The sequence below is a fragment of the Egretta garzetta genome, unplaced genomic scaffold (assembly GCF_000687185.1).
Source record: "Egretta garzetta isolate BGI_Z169 unplaced genomic scaffold, ASM68718v1 scaffold340, whole genome shotgun sequence".
Lineage (NCBI taxonomy): Eukaryota > Metazoa > Chordata > Aves > Pelecaniformes > Ardeidae > Egretta > Egretta garzetta.
In genome coordinates this window covers 2,757,429-2,779,262 of record NW_009258377.1, presented here as the reverse complement: position 1 = coordinate 2,779,262, position 21,834 = coordinate 2,757,429, and the positions used below count along the sequence as shown (strand labels likewise).

The 21,834-nt window shown below is 42.4% G+C and overlaps 1 protein-coding gene across 4 annotated transcripts in view; it reads left to right on the top strand.

Moving 5' to 3' along the window:
• The window catches only part of LYN (LYN proto-oncogene, Src family tyrosine kinase), a 66,453-nt gene that overhangs the window by 36,179 nt on the left and 8,440 nt on the right, over positions 1 to 21,834 (top strand). For all 4 annotated transcript variants that reach the window (XM_009640436.2, XM_035895742.1, XM_009640420.2 and 1 more), the window contains 4 exons: positions 6,318 to 6,500; positions 7,392 to 7,468; positions 20,125 to 20,278; positions 21,426 to 21,557. In XM_009640436.2, coding sequence (XP_009638731.1) covers positions 6,318 to 6,500; positions 7,392 to 7,468; positions 20,125 to 20,278; positions 21,426 to 21,557 — 546 coding nt within the window. The remainder of the gene's footprint in view (positions 1 to 6,317; positions 6,501 to 7,391; positions 7,469 to 20,124; positions 20,279 to 21,425; positions 21,558 to 21,834) is intronic.

The window sequence follows — 21,834 nt, the reverse complement described above, 5'->3', positions numbered from 1 at the left end:
ATCCTTTTGCTTTTGAAATTATCTCTATTCAGGAACCTGAGTATTCTTTTGGGTTCCATATTGCATGTTCCCTGTGCTATTCATTACTTACACGCTTGTTACTTGTTACTGGTTACCATCTTATTTGAGGTAAACTATACCTTTCGCCCAAGGTCTTCACTACGGTGGTTTTTTCAAGCCAGATCATTGTCTCAACCCTTCTCTGAATCTCCTTTTTGGAGGTTATATTTAAATAGTAATAAAATTATGTTATATAATAACATATTATATTGTTATAGTAATAGCATAGGGTTATTTTTTTTCTTTTCCTTTCTTTTTTTTTAACAAGATTCTATAGGCAAGGCATTTCTGAGCAACTTAGAAGTGTATCCCAAAACTTATTAGAAGATGCAAAGCTATGAAGGAGTCTCTGGTGACCCATGGAGTGTGGCAGGCTATCGGGAATGCCGTTGCTTTGCTCTCATTTAGAAAAGTAAAGCAGAGGGCAGTGCTGTCTGAGTGGCAAATTCCACACACGACTACGGTGTCAATCAGAAAGCTCTAATTCAGTCATAGGTGCAATCTTTTGACATAAACCATGTAAAAAATGGAAGCAACACATCTCTGTAATATAATATAGCCAAATTCAGCCTTTTATCTGCCTTCACGAGCAAAAGCTTAAGAAACCTTCTTAGCTATTATATACATGAGCGACAATTTACGTACTAGTTAAGCATCAGCCGTTCTGTAGCTTTTTTTCTCTTTAATAAACCAGGGCAAGAAATGTTTAATGGACACTGAAATGCTATGAAAGATTTTGTGGCAGAAAGTAATCACCTGCTTGAAAATGTAGATCTTTTTGGGAAGTGACTACTTCTACATATACACACATAAAGGCATAAAACTTTAAAAGGGTGTTTCTGGTTCAAGATGTTTCCTCTTGTTTGTGTCATTACTTTAACATCTAAATTGGGCCTAACCCCTGCATCTGAATTGCTGCACTGTGAGAAAAATTAATGTACTGTGAAAGCGATGGCTGTGTTTCCTCTTCTCCGCTTCCCTTCTGAAGCGAGAGAAGCTGATTTGCATGGCGCAGGTCCTCTCGAAGTGTGGTTAATCTTAAAACCAAGGAAGTTTGAGCTGGAAAAGACGTGTTAGGGTATCAGCCAGAACTCTGTATTGTAATGATCAACCAGGGGCATCGGGAGTTATGTAGAGAAATAACCTAGTTGTTACGCTCTCCTGATTAGAGAGCTGGTTGTTATGCTCTCTCCTTGTATAGAACAAAATTATTTTTCAACCATAGTGTGAGTTAGAGAGAAATATTGTTCCATGGTTTAATTGCTAAATAAACTTCCTCTTGATAAAGGGTACTTAGAATTGTGGTTTCAGGGGGAACAGTGTCCCATTCAGAAGAACGGGGCTCCCCAGTACAAGAGAGATAGAGAGGTACTGGAGAGAGTCCAGCGAAGGGCCACAAGGATGATGAAGGGACTGGAGCATCTCTCCTGTGAGGAAAGGCTGAGAGAGCTGGGACTGTTCAGCCTGGAGAAGGCTTGGGGGGATCTCATGTTGACGGAAATACCTGAAGGGGAGGATGCAGAGAGGACGGAGCCAGGCTCTTCTCTGTGGTGCCCAGTGACCAGAGGCAACGGGCACAAACTGAAATACAGAAGGTTTCCTCCGAACATCAGGAAACACTTTTTCACAGTGTGAGTGACCAAGCACTGGCACAGGTTGCCCAGAGAGGTTGTGGAGTCTCCAGCCTTGGAGATCTTTAAAAGCCAACTGGACACAGACCTGGACAACTGGCTCAGGTGGCCCTGCTTGAGCAGGGGGGGTTGGACCAGGTGCCCTCCAGGGGTCTCTTCCAACCCTCAACCCTTCTGTGATTCTGTGATATATGGGAAGATAGAGATAATACTGCAATGTGAAGATATGCCAGTGTGTCTTCTATAGTCTTTTCTTTTTAGTTTGTCTGTAAGTACTCTTTGGACTTCCAAGTTGTCATCTTCCTCTTTTATATTTTAGAGGGAGTTAGCTTATGTTATGAGAGGACTAAGAAAACCCTAAGAACTAAAAGCAGGCCCCTGTATCCCCCAGGCACTCGGCTGTGCTCCTGTGTGACCTGTGCAGAGAATCTTTGTCACTTACGAAGTAGCCAGGTGAATCTCCTCCAATTCTGAAGTGTTTCTTTTACACAGAGAAAACCTTCTATGAAGGACCATCAATTTCCCAGTTTTGTCTATCACTGCAAGTGCATTTAACATCTTTCTTCATTTCAGCGATGTGTAATTTTATACATTTTATAAAGACTTTCTGGTTTGTAGGCTACCAAGTTAGTGTTTATGTGTGTGGTTTGGGCATCAGCTGCACTGGCATGATAGATGAAAACAGCACGGCAGAGTTGTGTTCACATTTTTATGGACTGCACCATGGAAGCGGTTAGGAAGCTGCAGCCTGTGCTTTCTGCCCTCAGTTTGGTGGGCTGTACGGAGATGAGCTAGAGATGGAGCTACTGTTGCATTCCTCTGCTCTTGCACTGAGTGATGGCTGTAGCTGGTGAAGGAGGAGTGGTGCGCTGACATGCAATAGGATGCAAAGAAGCTGCTGTTCCTCAGTCTCTTCCACAGTACCTCCAGCCATCGTAATGGCCTGAGACATTACCTGGCTTCTAACATTGTCATACCTCCGTAGCTCGAACAAGTTGTTCCCAGTATAACCTTGCAGGGAATCACTGCAAAAGCTGAGGAAGGAGAAAGCTGCGTCTTGTAGGCTTGTTCACAAAGTTGTTCATCTTCAGTCCTGGAGATCTGGTCAGAAATAGTAGGCTCAAACTCGTTATTGTCTGTTATAAATTCATATCACAGCTTGGCCCGATGAAGCCCATTCAAGAATCTGGAGGCAACCTGGCTGTCCAAAATACTACTCAGTCAAAATAATCTTAATCAACTCCAAAATAAATACCTGAAACACTAACAATTTTTGGAGGATTCTATGCTAAGACATCGAGAAGAATGTGGCTCTCTGTGTAAGCATCACATTGCTCAGACTTGCGTACTATTGCTTGCACCACATTTAATTTTTAACAGAAGTCTAAGCTGCAGAGGGACTTGCTTCCTGCCGTGGTTGAGAGGGTTTTTTTGACCATGGAGTTCAGTGCATCTGGGCAGCTTCTTTAGTGATGTGATGAACCAGAGTAGCACTGCAAGAGCAGGGTCTATGTTTTATGCATTTTTGTTCCTAGTGTGCACTGATATGATGTGAACTGTAATGCTCTGTGGTATTAATAATCCATGAAGAGAATTCTCAGGCAGGGCTAAGAGAAAAGTTAACAAGCCAAATGGAGCCATTATAGTATATATTATTAATAAGGCACATTTTGCTTGCATCTCAGGTGTAAAAGATTCTCTCATTCGGTAACCCCCAAATCAGAATATAAGTAATATGCATTTTGGATGTGTATTTTCTTATGCAGCTGTTAGAGAAATCAGAGTAGATCATACTGCAGAAATACTGTTATTAAAATAAAAGGCATCTAAAAAGAACCAAGAAAACTTTTCGGTACACCTCATCAGTATCAGAAATGGATTTTTACAGTTCCTACATGAGCTGAATGTTAGTTGCAAAGAATCTGAATTTTATGTCAGGTGTTCTAGATGTAAGCAAGAATTTCATTGCTTACCTGTCTTTTTGAATTCATGTTTAGGCAGCAAACTGACCACACGTTCATTCATATCACATGGCAGGGAATACTGTGGCACAGCAAGTGCTGGGTTTACACCTGGAGCCAGGTTCAGTTCAGCCCAGGCAGATGTTAGCGAAGGGTTGGGAGCTGCAGGTACTGTACGAAGCGGGGGTGATGCAGTGCTGTAGCCACCGCTTCCCACAGCTGCCTGTGTGTCACTGGAATCCTTCCGTCATACAGATTGAACGTAAATCTGCTGTCACCAGGTGAAGCACTTTGAAGCCACCAGTTTTCCCTCCACCTGCACAAAGGCTGCAGTTTCTTACCTGCACAGTAAGAATGTGCCTGCAGAGCAGATAGTCTTTATGGGAACTACCCCAGAGGTTCTCACCATAACGTAAGTGACCTAACATGAGGACTAGGACGCATACTGAAAAGATGCTGCTTGCTCCAGGTCTGATGTGGTTCTCAGCCCAAATCAGGTTTTGCTGATAATGGGAGGGTGAGAGGTGACAAATTCCAGTTTTGCCAAACTGTCAAGGGTCCATTTTTCACAGACACCGTTTTGTGTGGCCATAGAGTTTGTGACCACCTTTCCTCAGTGTTCTGGTGTCCTGTTCCTCCCTATACCTGATGAAATAAATGAACGTGAGAGAGATCAGGATCAATTCTCTCTAGCGCTCTCGTCAGCTAATTTGCTTTGTGTGTTACCACCAGAGGGGCAGGGCAGACTGTTTTCTTGCAGAAAACATCAGTATGGGTGAGGCGTTGTAGTAACATAAGCTTTCTGTAAGTAGAACCCTAGTTTGATGGATCATTTCACAGAATCACACAGAATCACAGAATGGCAGGGGTTGGAAGGGTCCTCAGGAGATCACCTAGTCCAACCCTCCTGCTAAAGCAGGTTCACCCACAGCAGGTTGCACAGGACGTCGTCCAGGCGGGCTTTGAATATCTCCAGAGAAGGAGACTCCACAAAACCCCCCTGGGCAGCCTGTTCCAGTGCTCCGTCACCCTCAAAGTAAAGACGTTCTTCCTCACATTCAACTGAAACCTCTTGTGCTTCAGTCTGTGCCATTGCCCCTTGTCCTGTCGCTGGGCACCACTGAGAAGAGAATGTAGAATACCGTTATGTCATTAATGTTAAATGTGTAGATCACAACTGCTTCACAGAAATAATGATATTAATTAGTATGTTCAGTAGAGTATTCAAGAACTTGGGAGCGGAACTAGCACTCTGCTTTAGGGTATGCGATGGGATAGTAGAAACAATCCAAATAAGCTTTCTGCTTCTTAAGCAGAAATATGTTTAACATCTGTTTTTCTGATAGATATAAATTGGATACTTGAGCTTTAACAGCAGATTTGACCTGTAATTGTCATTTCTTATTATTAGATCATGAGAGGCGTATCTTTGTTATGCTTTGACCTGACCACGTTTGGAGCAATATATTTCATAATCATGCAGGTGAATATTTTGTGGAAGAGATAGTGGCTTTTCTCAGGTGATGATCCTTCTTTAAGAAAAGGTGTTAGAAGATGCAGTGGTTAGAGCAATACCTTAACATCTGGAACTTAGTTCCTTGCTTTGCCACTGATTTCTTATGTTAGGGCAATAAATAGTATAAGGAAATTGTGGACTCCAATTTAGAGGTGTTTCCATTGTGGTTATACTGTCTGGATCATTGCTGAATAAGGAAATGAGGCTATTTCATTGAGTCACGAAAGTTTTACCTCTTCCGAGAAATAATTTTGCAATGTTGAAATGGGTATGGTGGGGAACAAGAGTTGCATTTATAGCCCTCTCTCTTCCTCTCTCTCTTTTTTCTTGTATTTATTGTATTTCTTTATTTTTCAAATCACATGACTTCACAAGATAAACTTTAGGAACAGTGCTTGCTAGTCTATTTTTTTAAGCATTATTTTAACATTTATTTTATGTTTGGAGAACATCGAAGCAGAAGAGAATTCAGTGCTTTTCTCTTTCCTGATAGTTGCTTTTTATAGAAATAAAATATTACATTAGAAAGCTTGATAAACAGAGAATTGAAACAGCCACGCTCTTGGCATGGGCTATGTGATAAGAAGTTATCACATCTTAAATCTTGCTGTGAACGCTGGAGGATTGCAGTCCTGGCAGCGTTATTGTTGGTCACGAAAATCCTCCTTTGCTTGCACTTTCCTGTAATGCAGAAAGGATTATAAGCATAAGACTGGCGTGCATAAAATGGTTATAATCATGGTGTTTAAAGATGCTCCACAATCTTGCAAGCAATCCATGGACTCTATTAGGTTCTGAGACAATTTATGTGGATGTTCCTTAAAACACCTCTTGTCTGTTTGAATATTTTGTGGCCTACTCATGAATGAAAACTTGGCACAGAATAAGATCATTTGCTTGCTTTATTTTTTTTTTTCAGATAACTGATTTCTAAACATAGGGAATGGTTTACTTTTCACCACAATGTTGTATCGGTTGCAAAACAAAAAGGAATTCTAGCGTCAATATTTGTGCTACATCTGGCACTTGCTCTCAGACTCTTAGCTATTACTGGAATCCAATATCACCTGCTTTACAAATTCCTACTAGTCGGGGCGCTGTGCAGCGCAGGCTGACTTCAAGTGCACTGATCGTGTTCCCCCCTTTTAGGTTACTATCATAACAGCACAAAAGTGGCCGTGAAGACTCTGAAGCCTGGAACGATGTCTGTGCAAGCCTTTCTGGAGGAAGCCAACCTCATGAAAACACTTCAGCATGATAAGCTCGTTAGGCTTTATGCTGTAGTGACCAAAGAAGAACCTATTTATATCATAACAGAATTCATGGCTAAAGGTGAGAACAACATTGGGTCTGCAAGCAATGTTTTAGTAAACTCTTCTGCTTCTCATTAATCAGTTCCCTTTCTTTAAAAAGGAAGGGATAAAAAAAGGCAAACCTGGGATTTTAGCGTTATTCTTTTGAATGCTCTGGTATGAAGTGAAGGAGCACCTATCCTAGAGGAGAGCTGAGGCTTTAATTTTATGATGCATTTCTGCATTTGTGAAATAAATTATTTTTACAGTTTTCTTAAATGTAGCATTTTTTATTGTTTCAGATGCAGAGCATAACCCTCAAAATAGCTCTGGTTCCTTTGGGCTCCCTACTTAAATTTTGTCTGGTGTCATAGCGAGGCAATTAAAACAAACTTTAGAAACCACCTTATGTGGCCCTTAAATTGATAAATATGTGTGTAATAAGGTGAGTGATGAGTAGTCCGGCAAGGATGGCTGGACAACCTTTATTAGAGCACAACTACACAAAATAAGTGAGGTTTCCTCCTCAGGTTGTCTTGGGTGGTAGTTTTTCTTGTTTTGTTCTGTTTTCAAGCAATTCTGCTGCTACCTTCATAAATGAGTGCTGAGACACTTATTCTGTGTGATTTGGAAAGGACTTATATGTGTGATCCTCCTAGACAGCTTTCCTGGTAGTCCGTAGGCTAGTGTACTTACCAAACTCAGCACCGCTCAACCAAGGTATGGTCTGGTGGGAGTTTTCTACACCCAATAAGCGGCAAAACTTGGATGCTTGACATGCTGACTTGGATGTTACTGTTGTTAAATCATGTAACATGTAACATCAAAACACTTCACTGCAAAAATTTTGTGATCCAGAAAACTGGGGACCTGATATGACCTTTATTTTGGTAATAAGCTGCTCTGACTTAACCTTTCTCTGTTGTAACAGGAAGTTTGCTGGATTTTCTGAAGAGTGATGAAGGAAGTAAACTGTTGCTTCCAAAGCTAATCGACTTTTCTGCCCAGGTAAATTTTAAGAAATATGCTCAAAATTAATGGAGTTTATTTCTCTCTGAGTCTGAAACTCATGCTGGGCAGCTTTATCCCAATGTTTTTTGCATTAAAAAAGTATTCCATTTTCAAATAAGTTTTGGTCTGAGTAAATAAGGTTACCTCAAAGAAAGGAATAGATAAAAGAGGTTTCAAAGGGAATATGTGAAGTTAGCCTTAGCTCTTAAATACTGCTGGTGACCTGCTTAGGTGGCAGTGGTGGAAAGGCTGCTTTCAATTTGAGCGGCCGTGGATTGAAAGTGTAAATACAAGTTTGTGAGTTTGTGCTCATGAGATTCCTTCAGGCCCAGTAGATGTGTCATTTTTACTTCTTACGCTGGGTCAATTGGTCAAACTTCTCTTAACCATAAGGGACTATTGTTGGTTTCAAATTGTTATGTAAATTACTGTGAAAGAAATTAAATCCAATCAAATGACATTTCAGGTGCTAAAATCTGATTTATGGACCAAGATGGTTGTTTGAAAACATACAAGTTATCCCATGTCATAAATGAAATCTGAGAGAGAGACCCCAGAGTGATTTGTGTTTCAAAGCCTGGATCCAAGGTGCTTGGTAGCCCGGTGTTTTGCCTTGGACAGTGGCCAGCACTAGATTTCCAGGGAAGCATATAAGAAAATAGAGTAAGAATTGTGCTTTTGCAAGTTGTAGTTCATGTTACTAATAGGTAATGAAGGCACTTCTGGTAGGTTATAGTTTCACCAATCTTTTGGAGTTTTTATTATGCTTTATAGTTTGCAGACTGTTTTACCCTATTACACTAACGTGGTACAATTCACAAGCAAAGACGAGAAAACTTTAAAAAGGCATAATAAAACATTAGAGATTTATACCAAAATTGTCTGTAAGAATATTATATAACTGGTTTATATAACTATTGCTATATAAATAAATATAAGATTAGACATTAGGAAACATTTTTTTACACTGGAAGAGGCTTCCGGGAGAGGTAGTCGATGCCCCAAGCCTGGCAGTGTTTGAGAGGCATTTGGGCAATGCCCTTAACAACATGCTTTAACTTTTGGTTAAAGTGGCCTGAAGTGGTCAAGCAGTTGGACTAGATGAGCATTGGAGGTCCTTTCCAACTGGAGCTATTCAATTCTATGGTATATTATATACCACGTATTGTTAAATAGATGTTCAATATATCAAATACAGACTTCTAGTTAACAATGCAGGAGCTGGGTTTGCTATAATTGTTGGTTCAGTGTAGCTATAGGCTTTTTAAGTTTTCTGAACAATTTGGGTAACTTGTCCTTGAGAACTTAGCAGGGCAAAAGCTTTATAGATATGGAAAACCTGCTGGATCCCAGGTCATGGTCTGGAGAGATGAGCAACAGTGGGCAGGGGAAAAAAAATGTAGCTTTGAATACAGTATGTAAAATTCAAGGGAGAGAAGAGCATCTGTGAGCAGTGATAGAAAAGGAGACCCGGGATGTGGAGAGGAAAGCACATGTGGTTTTATAGCCGACCTTTTTATTGGAGTTAGGGATGTTGTGTTCATTTTAAATGAATATTGTGCTTTCAGAAATTTAAGGCTTAAAAAGCTTAAGGAACTAGAGAGCAACTCTTAACTGCATATAACTTGGGTAAATCTCTTCCAAGATGACAGGGGTCATTGATTTACAAAGCTTTGAAGGTCAGGTCACTTGCAATGGACATCACTTGTAACACCAATCTGACAGCAACCTCTCAGAGCCAGTTCCTGCACTTGACCTCAGAGGCCAGGCCAGGTGATACAAGAAGTCCCGCTCTTCACGTAAGATATAGACTATTAACAGGAATTCATGAGAGCGAGCCACACATTGGGTTGCAGAGTGATCTTAAAGGGATGTTCAGGAAGGCCTCTCTGAGGGTTTCTAGCTGCAGCCCAAACAAAACTTTGGAACAGAGATACTGGGATTTTTCGTATGGAAAGAATCTGCAGGGTTTTTAAGCACATTTGCAAGGAGCCCTTAATGCCACTGAGTAATAACAGGACTGCGTGGCATAGACTTTCAGGTTGCGTGTGGTTCTCAGACCAGAGATTTCCCCAGGTGTTCCACTGGTCTTCTCTAACTCTGACAGTCTGAATGTTAATTGATGGGTCTTTAGGGCAAAAGACAGGCAAAAATAGTTTCAAACTCTACTACTAAGTAGTCTACTTAGCTAAGGTAATGGTAATTTTTCTGCAGGCCTGTGGATCACACTTTTCCAGAATGTAGGCTGTATATAAAGGAGAACATAAAATATGTCTAGTATTATTGGTATGACTCTGGTTTGTACAAATGGAACACTAATTTATTCTTACAGCAGCAATGTTAACCTCTCTGTACAGCCTAAGGGGAAAGAAATTTGGAGAGCTATGTTTCAGAAGAGGTTAAAAAAACCCAAAGTGTGGAAGGAAGCTCATGGTGAACCACTTAAACAAGATCTGGCATGTATTTTTGTCTTAGTGGACACATGCTTGAGCTCTTCATGACTGTCATCACACCAGTCTGGCAAGGCAGTTTAACAGATTAGTCCAGCTTCTCAGAAAGAGTGAAAATACAACAAATGGTAGCTGAGGATTGGCTTACTTTTCCTCTCGTGCATCTGCGATGTTGCACGAGGCTGGCCCGCTCCCAGCCGTGCTACACAGTTGGCTGACTCACATCCACATGCGTGCAGACGAGACATCTGTTGCAACAAAAATTGCTGAAAGGACCCGACCCGTTGCAATTGACTTGTGATGCAGCAGGAAGAAAATGGGCCAGGAGAGGTTCCACATAGTATGTCACCTTTTTATCCAGAGGAGTGGTCTTTGCCACCTTACAGTGGCCTTGTCAGATAAAGAGGGATTGGGAATGGGAGAAAGGGAGGGGGGGGATGTGGTCTCTGTGACTATCAGGTAGCTGAAGAACGTAGTGCAGGTAGTTGAACATGAACCCCCAGCTGAAGCCCATTTTCCAGGTGGTGTTGAAAAGTGCTGTGGGTTGGCGTTTCCGTTGCCAGACTGCTGCTAGTGCTCCACTTGTGTGACTTTGTAACACCTTTGCCTTGAACAGTCTTGAAAGAAATCTGCATTTACAAGGGGTGAAACCTTCTGATTTTGCAAAAAGAAAAGTAAGGGCTGCTCCCCCAGGTGAAATAAACTCCTTCTGAAAAGATAGCATTTTTCAAGCAAGTAAACAAATATACTCCTACTCTGCTATACTGATTCTGCTGTTTTGTTAGCCTAACACCCACACTCACTGACTGCCATTTTTAACAGCCATAGCTGAGTACTGGGGACAGACTTTTAACAGGGCCTGTAGCGATAGGACAAGGGGTAATGGTTTTAAACTAAAAGAGGGAGGATTCAGACTAGGTATAAGGAAGAAAAGTTTTATGAAGAGGGTGGTGAAACACTGGAACGGGTGGTAGAAGCCCCATCCCTGGCAACATTCAAGGTCAGGTTGGACGGGGCTCTGAGCAACCTGACCTAGTTAGCGGTGTCCCTGCTCACGGCAGGGGCGTTGGACTAGGTGACCTCTACAGGTCCCTTTGAACCCAAACCATTCCATGATTCTGTGATTCTGCTTAGTTACATTTATGTCTAGTGACTACTTCAGCGCACAGCTGTAGATTCAGGATTTTTATGGGGTTTTTTGCTGTACTAACAATCACAATTTATTAAATTAGGCTTGTGGAAAGCATGGCAAGAAGTGCTGTGGGTTGGCGTTTCCGTTGCCAGACTGCTGCTAGTGCTCCACTTGTGTGACTTTGTAACACCTTTGCCTTGAACAGTCTTGAAAGAAATCTGCATTTACAAGGGGTGAAACCTTCTGATTTTGCAAAAAGAAAAGTAAGGGCTGCTCCCCCAGGTGAAATAAACTCCTTCTGAAAAGATAGCATTTTTCAAGCAAGTAAACAAATATACTCCTACTCTGCTATACTGATTCTGCTGTTTTGTTAGCCTAACACCCACACTCACTGACTGCCATTTTTAACAGCCATAGCTGAGTACTGGGGACAGACTTTTAACAGGGCCTGTAGCGATAGGACAAGGGGTAATGGTTTTAAACTAAAAGAGGGAGGATTCAGACTAGGTATAAGGAAGAAAAGTTTTATGAAGAGGGTGGTGAAACACTGGAACGGGTGGTAGAAGCCCCATCCCTGGCAACATTCAAGGTCAGGTTGGACAGGGCTCTGAGCAACCTGACCTAGTTAGCGGTGTCCCTGCTCACGGCAGGGGCGTTGGACTAGGTGACCTCTACAGGTCCCTTTGAACCCAAACCATTCCATGATTCTGTGATTCTGCTTAGTTACATTTATGTCTAGTGACTACTTCAGCGCACAGCTGTGGATTCAGGATTTTTATGGGGTTTTTTGCTGTACTAACAATCACAATTTATTAAATTAGGCTTGTGGAAAGCATGGCAAGAAAATGCTTGCTAGGAAGGTGGTCCAGCTCAGTTTCTAAAGCAATCTGCCCTCTGAAAGAGCTACAGTTTCTCATTTGTGTTTTAATTAGTGTGTTTGAGTAGGAGCTGGGGCAATCTAGTGTTAGCTATGGCCTGGCAAAGATGATTTGGGCCACTAGAGACGAATGCTAGAAGTGTCTGAAAGCGTTGTGTTTTAAAGGAAGCTGAATTTTGCAAACATACCTTCAAGAGTATACGACCTGCTTTAGTACAGAGCAGAACTTCGGCATCTCCTGTAGACGCCAGCAGAATTGTCAGTATGTCAGACATGCCAGAAACAGCCAGGAATATGGAGAAGTCAAAATCTGAGCCTGTTTCCCTGCCTGCGTGCCCACTGACGGTGCGTGGGTCAGCAGCATGGCAACCTCATCGGCTGGTCTCGTGCATCTGGCAGGCGTTAGCTGGCACGGTTGCCAAGTGGTTCCCCTTTCTTGCCCATCAGCTCAGCCAGTGGGCTCAGGAAACCCAAAGGGGCTCTTGGTTCCCAGTTACGAGTTGGAAGGTAAGGGAATTTCATCGCTTTGTCCACGAGCTGTACTGCCAAAAACTTGCTAATGCAGCAGGCCAAGATAGTCTGCGTGGACATTGCCTGTATTCCCCTTGGTCATCTACAGGCAACAGCCTAGCTCCTTCAGCACTGAAGCGACTGGCAAACTCTGGATTTTACTAGTTGGCTTTCATCTTGCCCCAGAGGTAATTTACCCAAAAAGCTCCTGCTTCTTTGTTTCGCAGTTCTTGAAATCATACTTGCTCCTGCTTGATGAGAGCTGCTGAAAATTTACGATGCAAATTCAGTGAACCTTTTGCATGTGTAAACTCTTCCTGCTTCTTACGCAAATCCGCTATCTACCGTGTAGCACACGCACTCATGGTGGCTGTGGTTAGGAAAACGGTATCAGTTGTTACCGAACATACTCTTGTCGTGCCTTTTAAGCTGGTAAAAGTTTTGTCACAAAAAAAAGTCTTCCTTCCTTCCCGTGCAGCGCTGATACATTCATTAATTCTTCTGTGATCTGCAACTTCATTGGCAACTCTTATCCTCTTCTTTCTGCCTTCTAAAGCTACAAATTAAAATTATAATAAACTTAGAATAAAATTAATAGAGATTTTTGATGCAGTGCTTTAATTCCTCTCTCTCCTCTCTTTTTTTAAGGAGAAGAGTCCTAAATCAGAATTAATTTTAACTCTTATTTGGTATTGGGAGATTTCCACAGCAGTCTCGCCACATTCCTTTTCAGGTTTCTTTCATTTTTAATGACACCCTCTAATGTTGCAGTGCATAATTATACCCGTTACTTTAATAATCCTTTTATTGCTCGTGGGTCTGCTTTGACTACACAGCTGCTTGACTGGAGCAAGAGGAACGCATTTTTGCAGCCTTTCCTGACTTCCCCTTTAGGATAAGCACTGCTGCAAACTGATAATTGGTATTACACTGATATATCACTTGAAGATTAAAACGTGACTATTTCGCAACAGTTTTCAATTGCCAGATACAATGGGTCTACACCCTCTTCATAGACAAAGTCATGTGAAGATGAACTCTCTTTTTGAAATCTCTGTGATCAAGAAGTGTATATTATTTTATTCTGCGTCTGGACATTATTGAAAGGAACTTGGGTTTGGTTAATCCCAGACCAAAGTCATTCTTGTGCAGATCCATCAAAAACTGTGTTTGCTTCACACCTTTCAAAACTGCAGACTGTTTTTAGTGAGGCTCTTCCCTAGGAACTGAGAATTACTGAATTTAAGGCAGGGTGAACCTCAGGGTATGCTTCCATTATTTGCTCTGCTTAAACTTCACCAGCAGGATGCTCCTTCCCTCCCTAAGTGCTTTGGACTCATTTCCAGTCGGGTTTTTGGGTTGCTTTACCTGCTTTGGAAGGAGCATCCCACCGAGCCCTGGGCCTGAGCTGGTGGGGCAGCCGAGAGCAGCTCTGAGGCCACCACCAAGCAAAGGGCGAGGGATGTGGCTGGGATGTCCTGCTCATGGCTGGACCCTTGGGGGCAGCATCCCAGCCCCAGGCATCAAGCACAGCCCTTCAGCCCCGCTTGTCTCATGGGCAGCAGCAACACAGAGGGAATTTGGAAGCTGCCTTTATGCACAAATCCCTGCCTTTTACTGCCCGTGGTGTCACATGTAGTTTTATAGTACAGATCCTGAAAAGAATAAAAACCCACATATGTCAAAACAAAGGAAAGTCTTTTAGAAGTATAGCTAAACCATCTCTAAGTAATCATTTCTACATGATTTTGGTTTAAAATCATAGATAAAATAAGTCTGGAGAGTATTGGGGAGGTTCTTAGATTAATTATTACTTATTATTTTGGCAATTGTAGGTCACACCCTTTTGGTTTTTTCCCAGAGTTGACTTCATTTGTAACCAAATAAAAACTAGGCTCAACTTTGAATACTGTTTAATCACTTATATTTTTTCACCATTTTGCTTGCCAGCTTTGCAGGAGAGTGAGGATGTGTGAGTTTGGTTTTACCGATAGTTTTCAGGTGTCTCGTAAGCCACCTATATCCACAAAAACTGTCATAACCCAGTTCTTTCCCTTTGCCACCCTGTTTTCTTACCCTTTTGGCATTCACATTAACCACATATGCATCCTTGGCCTTTTCAGTGGAGACTGAAGCAAAGGCAGGCATTTAAAAAATTCTCTGTAGCATTTGCATGCAGTCTTCTCCATCATTTAATTTAACCATTCATTTACTGTGAATGTTTTCCTTGGTCTTGTCCTATTACTAATGCACCTCTAGTTTCCCTCCTTACACATACTCTTTTTAGCACTTTTTATGGGTGGACTCTCATGGGTTTTGTCATATTGGTGTATTTTTTTTTATATTTTGTAATTTGACTTTATAATTTTGGGGTGTTTCTGGCCAGTGAAGATTTGGCCAAATTGATCATCTACCAGAGGTCTTGGGAGTCTGTGGAGGTCCCCACTGGCTGGAAACCAGCCAATGTTAATCCAATCTTCAATGTTAATCCAATCTTCAAAAAGGGCATAAGGGAAGACCCAGGAAACTGCAGATCTGTTAGTCTAACCTCAGATCCTGGAAGAATTATGGAGAAGATTATACTGAGATGATACTGGGTACTGTTGGAAGGCATTTACAGAATAATGCAATCTTTGGGCACAGTCAGCATGGGTTCTCAAAGGGAAAGTCCTGTTTAACTAATTTGATATCCTTCTATGATTAAGGTCACCTGCCTGGTGGATGAAGGGAAGGCAGTGGAGTTTAGTAAGGCTTTTGATGCTGTCCCTCACAGCATCCTTCTGGACAAGTTGTCCAGCTGTGGGATGAGCGGGTTCCCAGTGTGCTGTGTGAAGAACTGGCTGAAGGGCAGAGATCAAAGGGTTGCAGTGAATGGGGCTACAGCTGCCTGGCAACTGGTCACCAGCAGTGTTCCACAGGGCTCAATCCTAGGGCCAGTGCTGTTCAATATATTTATCAACGATCTGGATGCAGGAATCAAATGCACCATGAGCAAGTTTGCTGATGATACCAAACTGGGAGGTGCTGTTGACTCTCTTGGGGGACAGGAGGCCCTGCAGAGGGATCTAGATAGATTGGAGCATTGGGCCATGATTAATGGGATGTAATGTAACAAGTCCAAATGCCGGATTCTGCACCTAGGATGGAGTAACGCCAGGCACAAGTATAAATTGGGAGAGGAGTGTCTGGAGAGAGCCCTGGCAGCCACGGGGGCAAACCCCATCCTGGGGTGCATCCAACACAGCATCACTAGCCGGTCAGAGGTGATTATCCCGCTGTGTTCAGTGTTGGTGCAGCCCCACCGTGAGTACTGTGTGCAGTTCTGGGCCCCACAATTTAAGAAGGATGTGAAGGTCCAGAGGAGAGCAACAAAGCTGGTGCAAGGGAAGGCATGTCCTGTGAGGAGCAGCTAAGGACTTTGGGTTTGTCCAGTTTGGAGGAAAGGAGGCTGAGGGGTGACCTCATTGCTCTCTACAGCTCCCTGAGGAGGGGATGTGAGGAGGGAGGTGCTGAGCTCTTCTCCCTGGGATTCAGTGACAGGACGTGTGGGAATGGTTCAAAGCTGCATCAGGGGAGGTTCAGACTGGACCTTAGGAAGCATTTCTTTACTGAGAGAGTGGTCAAACACTGGAATAGGTTCCCTAGAGAGGTGGTCGATGCCCCAAGCCTGACAGTGTTTGAGAGGCATTTGGACGATGCCCTTACAAACATGCTTTAACTTTTGGTCAGCCCTGAGGTGGTCAGGCAGTTGGACTGGATGATCGTTGTAGGTCCCTTCCAACTGAAATAGTCTATTCTATTCTATTCTATTCTATTCTATTCTAAATTCTTCTCGCCAGGCACTGTCTTTAAGTGAGTGTGATTTGCCCTTGCACTTGTAATTGCTGGGGTTTTTTGATGGTGTGGTTGTTCCTGGGACTTTTTTCCCATAAGGTTGTACCTGTCAGCCCTCCAGGTTGTTTAAAACTTGCTTTCCAGTAAAAAAAATACCTTGCATGTTTTGCTATTCTTTCATTCCCTTTCATATTCATTCCACTCTCTTTTATGATAGCAATCACTTAATTTTTCTTCTCAACACGATATAATGCCTTCTCAGCATGATGTAAAAACGTCCTATCAGGCTGACCCTAAGCAAACCCATCTGGCCTCTTTAGTATTCCACATTTTTACATACAGCCTAGAAATACACAAGCAGAATCCATATCACATGTTGCTGTAAGCCCCTCTTTGCATGAAGAAACAGCATTGCTAACTATGTGTAAAACATGCCTTGTTTAAAATAATTTTTTGCATAAGAGGATCACAGACCTTTGGAAGGGAAGCTGAAATCAAGCACGTCTTTAATTTCAAAAACTGAACTATGAAGGAATCCAGAAGTTCTCTGTTTTTGCAGAATAAAAAATAAAAAAATAAAATAGCTGAGTTTCACCTTTTGGAAAAAAAAGCAGAGAGCTGCCCATCTCTCTACATGCTGTTTAATGTCAGCTGTGATGTTTCACCAAGGGAGTCTTTGAGTTTTGACCAAGTGCTTTTGCTTTTCGGAAGGTGTAGATCTTCTGTGACAGTGAGCTCTCCCCTCCCTACTTCAAAGTCCTCTGCTGCTTTTGCCTCTTTTCCCCAAAAACCTTCAGAAGTGAAAATAATGGGTCAGAAAGCAGGGAATGCGTGTTTTCAAAGCAACATCCTATGCACCGTGCTTTTGCTACCGTTTTCTTTCAGGACTTTGAGAGAGTTTTATACCTATTTGTGAAATTACCCAGAAGTGTTTCAGAAAGTTAAGTAATTACCCTGGTTTACAGGTAGAAAGAGCAGAAATGGAGAGGAAAGAGCACTGGCAGCTGAAATCACACCCCAAATGGGTGGCAGAGCTGTCCGCAGAGCTGTGGCTCCGGGCCGTTCATTTATTGTGTGACTTTTAACTGAAGCTTTACCATATGGAGGCCGTCTTCTGGACGGATTTATTTCTTCCAGAAGATTTTTCTTCCATTCTTACCCTGGGTGCAGAGTTGCTAGCATTTAGAGATTTGTTGGTTGGTTGTTTTTAAAAGGATATAACTTGGGTATTTCTAGAAGCGTGTCAGTACTTCATTAAAGGTGAAGGGGAAACTGCTCCCTTCCTGGTAGTAACACCTTCCAGAAGACCAAATTAGCTTTCTCATCCTGCTCCTGAGTAGTAGTTACATGTAACTGAACAGTCTTGACAGGTACCAATGATCATTAAAAGAGGGGGGAAAAGACTTTAATTTTATTTTGTTCCCATGAATTTCTCTACCTTTAACATATCATTTGGCAATGAAAACCCAACAATTATCATAAAGTTATCACATGGGCTCTGGCACCCATTCCCTTGATCAAAAAATCCTCTTTATTTTTTTTCTTTTCCCACAAGCAAAGGTTTAACGTGACCAGATGTGTGAGTTCAGTTGTCCAGTTGCTGTGTTTCCCCTCCTCCTCCCATTCAAAATTCCTTGCCCGTTATTCTTTTCCTATGTGGGAATTTTTTGCATGCCCAAGTGCTTGCACACACGTGGCTTCTTTGAATTTCTCTGATTCAGTGCAGTCAAAACCATTGTCCTGGAATTTTATAGAAGTGTAGTTTGTATTTGTGGAGAACATAATGGATTGTTTGATGTCACATTCTTCGTTTGTGACTAATCAGATGATTTCAGTGGGTCTGGCACAAATAAGAGGAAAAAAAATGGTCTTTCCAACGGCTTTGCTTGATTGGGCTTGGAAACTAAATGTCACCATCACGAATGTCTCTTTCGTGAAGTGGTTCTTCATTCCCCGGCCAGCAGTTCACCCAAATGTTAAATCTCTATAGGGAAGTAGGAGAAGAGTTGATTCCTTTGTGGCAGTTGATATATTTTTGGTGACGTTAGTGGACCTGTCCGTATTTTGGTCGTATCTGCCCAGCTGGCCAGTCCAATCTCGGCATTGGTCTTACAGCAAAACCTTCCCTTTCGTCTCTCATTCCTCCCCAAACCCCAGTAATCGCAGGGGAGGAGAGAGAGGCAGAGCAGGCTCTACTCAAATTCTGTCTCTTTTGCCTGTAAGGCTCTAGCACGACTCTCTGTGGCAATTATTTGCTAGTAGCTGCTTCCTTCGTTATAAAACATGTTACTTATTTCTAGAAAATGTGAAATGCAGGTGTTCTTCACTCTCTTCATCATCGGAGTTTCTCTCTGGTTTAGTGTGAGACCCCCACCCCCCGCGTTGTACAGGGGCAAAGTAACGCTCTGCTCTGGAGAATATATTGATTTGTTAGAAGAGGTTTGCAGTGGAAGGAGGTGGGAGGGCAAAGTGGCTCTGTTTTTCCATTGCCTAAACTGAAAAAGAGGAACGAAGACCGTGCGGTTTTGTGTTGTAAGTGGTGGCAGTGTGTGCCTTCACAGTACCCCTCGGGGACTTTTTAAAAATGGATAAGCAGAAGTGATGTTAATGTTTTCTTAAAGTTTGGTCAGGTGCTCCCACCTGCTTTCCTGCATGGCTGAAATGAGCACCTCTGGTGCTGAGAAGGGGGCCGGGGACTTGTCTTCTCCTGAAGTGGAAAGAGCCCGTGTGGGAGCGTGCTGGGCACTGGCTCTGGAGAAGGACCCTTGCTGCTTTACGGCTGCTTCATGAGCAAATCTGAGTGCTTGTGCATTCCGCAAACCACGTGGCCGAGCTGGAGCTGTCTGTCAGCCGCCCGCCGCCATCCTGGGGAGATACCTGCGGCGCAGGTTGGACCGTGGACCTTGCCTGGGAATGAGCCAGCACCAGAGCCTTACCAGGGAGAGAAGAACTGACAGCTCGCGAGCACTGGGTTTATTTTTCTTTTTCCCTAGCTCCTCTGAAACGTTTGGGCAGAATACCATCTACACATCAGTTTTACCACTCTGACTTTGGAAACTGTTGTTTCAGTTTCTTTTTTTCTGAAGAGTAACTTTTTTTTCTTTGCGGGGGGGGGGAAGGGAAGTTAATCTGGGCAAATACTGAAAATATCATCCCCAGTGCATATTTTGAGGACATTAATCATCTTTAATTTGGTTTCAAAATTAACTTGGGCTGGTGAAATACAAATTACATTTACTTATGATAGTATCTGAGAGCTGGCTGTTGCCAAACACTCCCCGTGTATGAACAGGTAGATGTTGTTGTAGCAGACAAGGGAGTTGTTTGCCCTCTCTCCGTAATTGTTTCCTGATTGTCCAGGCCTATACTGGGTAAACAGAAAGTTGTTGGGGTTTCTTTAACTCTACCTGTGCTGTTGCTTCATCAGTCCTTAAAAGACCATCTGTTTCTTGTTGGACTTCTTATTAATTCCTTCCATTTTCTTAGCATTTGGAACTGGTTATAATTTGGGGAAGAGAATCTTTTAGTAGAAATCTTAGGAACATTTTCATTAATTAAGGGGTTTTTTTCAGGAAATGTCTCTAATACCTATCTCTAATCCTGCCAGCTGTTGGTCACCCAAACAATTTTTTTCAAGCTGCTACTGTAAGTGTAGTTTTGCGGGACTGGATCGACACATAAGTTTTCCATGGCAATCGCCCTTTCCTTGCTTCCATCTCAAAATTGCTCCAAAGATACTGGTAATGATTAAATGGATGTGGCTTTGCTGATACACTGAAAGAACAGAGAGCTCGGACCTCCTGGTGGTGGTGTATGGTGTTGAAATATCAAAGTGTTTCTTTCATAACAGATTGCAGAAGGGATGGCATACATAGAAAGAAAAAATTATATCCATCGAGATCTGAGAGCAGCGAACGTTCTGGTTTCAGACTTACTGATGTGCAAAATTGCTGATTTTGGACTAGCAAGAGTCATCGAAGACAACGAATATACAGCAAGGGAAGGTATGTGTTTTTATTTTTGTCTTTAAAACTTCAGCCTTTCGAGAGGCGCATAGTCAGTTCATCGTAGGGACAAGTTTCTACATATGCTCCCATGTGCAGATTGCACTAGGGTAACTTTTCGGAGCTGGGTGGCTTTGGTCCGCCCCCCCCCCCCCACTTTAAAGACACTACCTTGTATTTTCACACAGTCTGGATGGAAACTGCGGTAATGTAGGACGAGAGGGGAAGAACTATGGTATGAGGAAGAAAGAGAACAATGCACTGCAGCCGAGATTAAAGGCAGATGAGTTGTTCAGCAGTCGCTGGGTAACAGTAATTTGATAGATCAGAGGGAAGGGTCTGATTAAGCAGTTTTCAGAGGCACAGAACCCGTATCTGTGTCTATTTTGCTAGCTCTGGACGTTGTATATTGATTAAATGAACCTTTCAGGTTATAAATTCTTTATGCCGAATTTCTTTGATGTGTTTTCGGCCGTTCAGTAGTTTCCTGGCTTACCTGGTATTTTGTGCCAGAATGATAGAGCCAGCTAAAAAGGGTGTAGAGAGAATCCGCTGGTATTGCTCTCTGAAGAGCTAATGTAATATTCCCCAACAAAGGGTGCGTGAACTTTTATTATTTAACTGGAAGGAGTTTACTTTTATATGGGGTTTTCTGGGATCAGTTAATTAGACATGAAAGACAGTATTTTAAGGTATGACTTTTTAAGATATGACTTGCTGCTGCTTTTGCATCTGTGGCTGAATGTGAAGCGCGTGGAAGCGTGTGTTGAAGCTAGACTGACTGTCTTTAAAATAGGAAAAGTTAAAGTCTTGGTAAGTTCCAGGTGATGGGAATTGCAAGATTGTTGCCTGTCAACTGGGCAGAAGGGAAAATGGTGACTGTAATTTTAGCAAAAATTGACCCTACCTAAGAGTCCAAAGGTGCTATGTAACTTTGGGCATCTTATTTGCACCTCTGGCACAGGACATGCAGTGTGGCAACGTGCATCCTGGAGCGCATCACTGCTGGCAACTCTTGGACAGAAGGAGTTGCTGGTAACTTTGCTAATTTAGGGGTATCACAGGCAAGTTGCTTAAGACCTCTTAGTGGCCTGATATTGAGTGTTTAAATCTGCCTTTGACTGATTGAGTCTGTACTTTTTTGTAGGTGCAAAATTCCCTATTAAATGGACAGCACCAGAGGCAATTAACTATGGATCTTTCACTATTAAATCTGATGTGTGGTCATTTGGGATTCTCCTGTACGAAATCGTTACGTATGGAAAGATTCCTTATCCAGGTATGGGCGTGTGTTTATACCGTTACTCCATACTTTTGCTTTGTGATTGAGTCTGTACTTTTTTGTAGGTGCAAAATTCCCTATTAAATGGACAGCACCAGAGGCAATTAACTATGGATCTTTCACTATTAAATCTGATGTGTGGTCATTTGGGATTCTCCTGTACGAAATCGTTACGTATGGAAAGATTCCTTATCCAGGTATGGGCGTGTGTTTATACCGTTACTCCATACTTTTGCTTTGGTGTTAAAAAGCAAAGCAAATATGCAGGGAAAGA